Here is a 7,095-nt window from a genome sequence, read left to right on the forward strand (position 1 = left end):
AATTATCATCTATAGCCTAACTCATTTATATGTTATTAACAGCGTCGTTTGGTTTTAGCTTTCTGTTGTTGTAGAAAATAAAAATCCATTGGAAAGGAATCTTAGATTTTAATGTAAATAAACCACCATATCATATTTGTTAAAATGGTCATAATTGAAATAGATAAGAGACTAATTCTGTGTTAATAGAGTGTGATGGTCGCTATAACCTGCTGTTTGACATTAACAAAAGACTATAAAGGCTTGTGGTGGAGGGTGACACTTATTTATGTTGACTCTTTGCATGTTATACAGAAGTCGTTGTGTTTATCCGGTTATTCTGTTCGGTTCTGAGCTAATAGGACAGATGTGGAGGGAGAAGAAAACAACAACAGTCATCGACATACACATTGAAAACAGCAGAGTAACGGTTTTCTGGGCATTTCTGTACTTCGCTGCTGTTTTTGAGAGAAGTTTTGTTCCCGGGTTTTACAGCTCCCAATACATGAACCTTTACCACAATTAAATCAAACTATTTATTGTGGTGGCTCATACACGTCGCCCTCTATTTAAGCCAATTCGCATGGTTTCTAAACTTTTCATAAGCAAATCCAGTCTTATTAAAATCACGTTTTAAATCAACCTAAAAGCGCGTTCATTGGTTTGAAAACGGATCATGTGTTTTTTCTCCCCCCCCCCCCCCCCCCCTCTTGTTATTTCTATGTCTCCTACAGAAAAAGTAACCATTTAATGAGAAGAAGGTACTGGCTATCTGTATGTAAAGTGTCCAGATGCAGGTTGCAGCGGGCTGTGCTCGGTCCCTAGTTGCCATCCAAACACAAATAAACAGAGAAGGACATTGGGAGTTGATCAGTGCGAGAAGGCGTGGCGGAGGGCGGGCTGAACACGCCGAGAGCCCCGGACTCCTGAAAAGTGATGGGACTTGTGCTCTTCAAGCCACTACAGCCCAACTCCGAACCGAGTAGAAACACAGCAGAGTACGGAGACTCCTGCGCCTGGCGTCACTTCAACTCTATATAGTGATCGTAACTTTCTCCCCCCTCCCTCCCCTCCCCTCCTCCCGACGACTTCTTTGCAAGAAAAACGGGCGCAAAGTATTAGGAGGAATCGCAACAGATCTGGTTCTGCGAGGGTCGTGGCGATGAGATTTACATGGACGAAGTTGGAAAACTTTTGCTGACGTTAAAGTGGAGTTGGGACGCCTCTCTTGAAAGGCATTGTGGATTACTGAAACACAGCAGAACTAACTGCGGAGCGACCTTTGGCGTCTGTTTATTAGGGGGTAAGATTATGTTTCCATGATAGTTGCTCTTTAATACATTACATTTGACACTTGTGTTGAAACAGGTAGTGTGAAAGGCTCATGACAATGAGACCCTGAGTCGCCTACTAATTGAACGTTCAAACGAGTCCATGCTGTCAGAATAAACACATTTGACAGTGTAAAGTTATATGTGAAAAATACTTAAGACTACAGTCAAAGTTTAAATATATATATATATAAAATAGCCAATGTCAGAGATCATCAACTAGATTTAACCGAGGGACGATTTGTTCTTGAGCGGATGGTCAGCGGGCAGAAACATAATTACAAACAATTTGTAGACTGCAAATTGACCGCAAGAACCACAAACGGATATAGTATTTGACTAAAACGTAATCATTTCAAACATTTCAAACCTTACTTACGTTTATATAAGGCCACATATATCTTTATATTATGCGTGGGAAATACTTTGGAACAGATTTCACAAAATGAAAATCACTTGGAGCTGATTTTCTGTTTTTTTTTTAATTTTTGTTTTAAAGTATTTTATGTCAAACAATAAAAAAAAATAATAAAAGTTAATAAATAAATACATTGATGGGGCAAATAAAATCCCAGGTCCGTCAGTTGGGCAACGCAGACCAATACGATACAGCACATATCGCTTGTCATTAAATCATTACGCAAAGACTATAGGTTATTATAAAACTACAAATATCCTTATCAACAGCATGCTGACCGGAAGTTCTGTTGCAGCTGCCCATTTCTGACAAATATCCACCTCACCATGACTTTTTAAAGACAAACTGTTTATGCCCTTTTTTTTCATCTGATTGGCCAGTAAAGAGTTGTCCTGTGTTTGTTGTAGCCTGAGAACATGGACCAAACTCTGCCCTTTCTCTGTCCACGTGTGAACGTATAGCCAGCTATAGGGTTACACACAGTAGCCTGTTCTTTAGCAAGTCGATCATCTGTGTAAGTTAATAACCTAGCATTTTACTCACTGACTCTAACCCGTGTTAGAATAAATCCTTCCATTTGGCTAAAGTTTATAAAACTAACGTGGGGAAAAACAGCTTATATTATTTTGGGGGGTAAAATTTGATTATTATGAATGAGTCATAGTTTTCAGACGAATGTTCAACAAGGGTTGCCAGTCCTCGCTGGTTTTTAATGCACAGTGGTATTCTGCTACAGTAACTTATAGAAACGTGAAGCTCAAAGAGGAGCGCTATTTGCACCTCAAAAACCACACTGACCAAAAAAACGGTAGCTGTAAATGGGACGCTCTAAAATATATTTATAAATATATTAAATTCATGTTCACACAGTCTAAAGTTTTTAGTTTTTTTTGCAATTTACGCAAGAAGTTGAACATTTAAATAGTTTGAGAGGAATACTATTTATTTACACCTAAAAAAAAAAACACCCACGGTCTGAATAAGTATTGTGCATGGAGAGAGTTACACGGTGAGCTTGTTCGTGGGTTTGGAAAGCATTACTTTACCAACTTGGTGTCATTACACCACTTGTGCATGTAACCCTCAGTCATTTTAACAGTCCCATAGTATTATCATACAGTTGTCATAATCCTCAACCCCATAACACGTATAGCCTTTGTACAGGAGTATTTACAAAGGATGTTTACGCAAATCATGTATTTCTCTGAAGTTGCAATACTCGTGATTATAGGCTACAGCAACATTCTATAATCGGTCTTTGGCGACGAAATATACAACAAATGTTAATTTAGTTAGCAGGTCCATATACGCCTTTGTTTTCAGAGATAAACATCGTTCAAGGCCTTAAACATGACTCCAAATAGCCTAGAAATGGATTTTACACCCAAAAAATTTGTAAAAAATGGAGGGTAAAGTTTATTTTAGGAGATAAGCAAAACCCCTTTTATATGTTGTTCTCCAGTTAACACGCATAAAGAGAATAACACGTCTGACTACAACAGGCGAGATTACAAACGTCCAAGTCTGTTGACGTGATAATACGTTTAATTAGGCCTTGTGTGTTGTAACACACGGCATTGGCGAATATAATGGCAGCGTTAAAACAAGGAGTTGTTTTAATGTATCGTAGAACATTTAATTGGGAGTGACAACAAGCACAGTCGAGCGCAACGAAAACAACGTCTCCAACTTTTTCTTTTTTTGGATGCATAACATATATTTATCTTATTAGAAGGAAAAACCATGTGCTCTAGAAGAAAGAAGAAGAGAAAAAAAATGAACGAAATGTATTTTCTCCAGACAAACATTCAATTTGTCCCAAGTCTTCTTGCACCTTGTGCACAAAAAGATATAACTTGAACGCTTAAACATGTCTCTATAACAAAAAAAAAGCTTTATAACCAAATAGGAATCTGTTCACCTTTAGACGGTATGCAAATCGTAAATCTTGAAGTAAATGAGTCACTGTCCTTGATTTCCACAATGGAAGTGAAGTATTAAAACGCTGAATGTGAGACGATCCAATACCAGCCCTTATTATTAAGGCCGTTCTCAAGATGGTTGTAAAATTAATTAAATGTCGGCTAAGGTCAAACGGTTGGAAAAGCTCTAATGGAAAACTATTTGCAGCATCGTGCAAAATGCACAGAAATAGTTTGTGTCATTAACTCTATGCTTATTTTTACTGTCTAATTGCAGTATTTTCTAGATCTATATTGTGCCATATTGTGGGTTGATGGTAAACTCATATTAATGTGTATTGTTCATGTCTTTAACAGGACCTTCACCGTGGTAGAGTTGTGCCGAGGTCCTAACCGTGAAGTCTTTAGCCGCCGAGATGGGGAGCAAAGCCCTACCCGCTCCGATCCCTCTCCACCCGTCTCTCCAACTCACCAATTACTCCTTCCTGCAAGCGGTCAACGCCTTCCCGGCCGCCGTCGACCAGCTCCAGGGACTGTACGGCCTTAGCGCGGTGCAGACCATGCACATGAACCACTGGACACTGGGTTATCCGCACATGCAGGGACTGAGGTCGACTATCACTGAGATGGCTGCTGCTCAGGGCTTAATGGATCCCCGGTTTACCTTCACGGGGCTACCGTTCTCCGCACACCTCTTTCACCCTAAACAGGGCCTTACTCACCTTATCCCCGGGCTGCACAAGGACCGACCGCCGCGCTTTGACTTTGCCAACCTGGCGATAGCTGCTACCCAGGAGGATCCGCCTAAAGCTGGGGATCTTTCAAAGTTGACAGCGGGTCTCGGCAACGCGATATCTGAGTTTAACAAACTGTCGCCTGATAGAAAACCCACTCGGGGAAGACTTCCGTCAAAGACGAAAAAGGAATTTATTTGCAAGTTTTGTGGCAGGCATTTCACCAAGTCATACAATCTTCTGATCCACGAGAGGACCCACACAGACGAACGGCCTTATACCTGTGATATCTGCCACAAGGCCTTCCGAAGACAAGACCACCTGAGAGACCACAGGTAACAAGCGGTGCTCTGAATGTATATGGGATGATACTGCTGTTGTTTTCTTTGAAAGGAAAAAAAAACACAAAAACACTTTGATAGTGACGTGTGTGTACGGAATAGCGTCATGATCACGTTTTATTCATATTCATTTGACTTTGTACACAATTCCAACATTGTGACGCACTGCAATGGTCGGAACTAAAAGCACAAGCATTTCGCTACACTTGCATTAACACCTGCTAACATTTTACATTTTAGTACATTTAGCAGACGCTCTTATCCAGAGCCGACTTACAGTAGTGAATGCATACATTTCAGTTTATGCATTTTTTTTTTGTACTGGCCCTCCCGTGGGAATCGAACCCACAACCCTGGCGTTGTATGTAGGTGTTTTTTTTGTAATAACTATGTTGCGTGCACTGTGCAGAGTAGGACAAGTCCTTATTCCGAGAGGGCGCTAAAGCCCCTTTTACGCACAAGAACACAGATCAAGTTGCACAACTGGCAGGCACTTCTCAGCATGACTTCAACGCCGTTATATGAAAAGGTGTTTCCGTTTTAACCGCGTCTCCTCTGTCTTCTAATTCCCAGATACATCCACTCCAAGGAGAAGCCCTTCAAATGTCAAGAATGTGGGAAAGGATTTTGTCAGTCTCGAACTTTAGCCGTTCATAAAACATTACATATGCAGGTGAGTCTCATTAAAAAAAAAAACAGATTTATTAACACAATTTGATACCAATACAACATGTATGTGAGTCAGTAAACCATATGAGAGGGCACGATCCTCACATATCTGTGTACTCGTGTTGTTACACGCGTCATGTCTTACTGCAAACGTCACTGATCAAATTTGGCATATTTTCTGAAACCTAAATATAAATATATATATATGTGTATTTGGATTGCCTGTATGGATAGCGATTGTGTCTCGTCTATATTTGGCAGGTATGGTAATAACTGAATGATTATAATAACTAGTTTAAAAGAAATATAGACTATAGCTACAGACGTTCATTTTGTTAGGGCCAAAGCTTACTTATCAGCACAATGTCAATAACTGATCTGAAGATTCATATTATAATACAATACATATATTTATCTAAATAAACTAAAGGGAATAATCCTTTGCTTGCTTTAAATCTAAACAGGAATCTCCTCACAAATGCCCCACATGCGGAAGAACCTTTAATCAAAGAAGTAACCTGAAAACTCACCTTCTCACCCATACAGACATCAAGCCCTACAGCTGTGACCGCTGCGGAAAGGTGTTTCGGCGCAACTGTGACTTGCGACGGCACAGTTTGACGCACACTCCTCACCAGGACTACTAGCCAATCTGAGAAGGCTGATGAACAGCCGAACAAACCAAACAAAAAACAGTACAAAAAAAAAACGGACGTTAATAATAACAGAGGAAACAACAAACATCGACGAAACGGTTTTTTTTTTCCTTCTTCTTCCTTCCTGTCTTTCTTTCTTCTTCTTCCATTGAAAGAATATCACAAACTGAACTGTGGACAAGCAATATTTACAATGGAGTGATGAACAGTACTGCGTCTCAAGTGAAAGTCAAGGAGCTCAGACAGACACAGACCGCTCTTCCTGCCTCTTCTACCTGTAAATATCAAGACTTTTGGAGCCCATGTAAATCATATATTTTATGTTGTTGTTGTTCATGTCCTTGAATTAAAAAGTTGTTTAAAAAAAAAAAAAACACAACCCCAATGTTTAAAGTATGTTAAATTGTATTTTAGAAATAAAGCAAAGTTAAATATTCCCATTGGTAAAAAAAAAAAAAAAAATGGTGTTTGTTTTATTCCATTATTCTTTGCTGCGTAAAAAGAGAAACGTATTAATCATGAAGTGGCGGAATGAAAGGAGAGTACAGAACTCCTTCCTACACCACCACCTTATCGTCTTTAACACACACAAAAAAAACACATACTTCATTGTGTACACAGGCTGACAACTTGTTATTTTAAATCGCTTTTTTTTTGTTGATTGGAAATAAAGGAGGGGTGATGTAGCTTATAGTCGAATAAAAAAAAACGTGAACTGGTGGACACGCAGAAGCTAAACTATATTTTGTGTGGTGCTGACTAACAGCGAATAAACGATACGCTATAAAACACAAACAGAGAATCACACAATCCATATATAAACTCCTAGTAATGTGTAGTAACTTATAGTGATAAAAAACGAACATTCCAGAAATACAACTATCTTGGTCTAAGTAGCATGTAGACCTATTTGAGAATGATTCTGAGTATTACTACAGTAGTATTACTACAGTAGTGGTATTATTGTTGCTGTTACAATCATGGTGTTAGTATTACTGCAGTATTATTACTACAGTAGTATTACTATAGTAGTGGTATTATTGTT

At 39.1% G+C, this 7,095-nt stretch overlaps 1 protein-coding gene across 2 annotated transcripts; it reads left to right on the forward strand.

Moving 5' to 3' along the window:
* The first annotated feature begins 791 nt into the window (after positions 1-791).
* LOC106593533 (protein odd-skipped-related 2-A) lies at positions 792-6,799 on the forward strand. Of its 2 annotated transcripts, none has more exons than XM_045712607.2 (4): positions 792-1,282; positions 4,008-4,719; positions 5,299-5,398; positions 5,859-6,799. In XM_045712607.2, exons 2-4 carry the CDS (start codon positions 4,067-4,069, stop codon positions 6,039-6,041), a joined length of 936 nt encoding a protein of 311 aa, XP_045568563.1. In that variant the 5' UTR covers positions 792-1,282; positions 4,008-4,066; the 3' UTR covers positions 6,042-6,799. The 2 variants fall into 2 exon arrangements, with proteins under 2 accessions (XP_045568563.1, XP_045568565.1); XM_045712609.2 differs by having other exon boundaries at positions 800-1,282; positions 5,941-6,796.
* Positions 6,800-7,095: the final 296 nt, after the last annotated feature.

The sequence above is a fragment of the Salmo salar genome, chromosome 10, assembly GCF_965601325.2.
Source record: "Salmo salar chromosome 10, fSalSal1, whole genome shotgun sequence".
In the NCBI taxonomy this organism is placed as follows: domain Eukaryota; kingdom Metazoa; phylum Chordata; class Actinopteri; order Salmoniformes; family Salmonidae; genus Salmo; species Salmo salar.

Excerpts from the sequence above, each read along its gene's own strand:
- LOC106593533 (XM_045712607.2), top strand. The coding sequence starts at position 4,067 with ATGGGGAGCAAAGCCCTACCCGCTCCGATCCCTCTCCACCCGTCTCTC. Across the intron at positions 4,720-5,298 it reads GACCACCTGAGAGACCACAG|ATACATCCACTCCAAGGAGA; the intron begins GTAACAAGCGGT and ends TCTAATTCCCAG. Across the intron at positions 5,399-5,858 it reads ATAAAACATTACATATGCAG|GAATCTCCTCACAAATGCCC; the intron begins GTGAGTCTCATT and ends AAATCTAAACAG.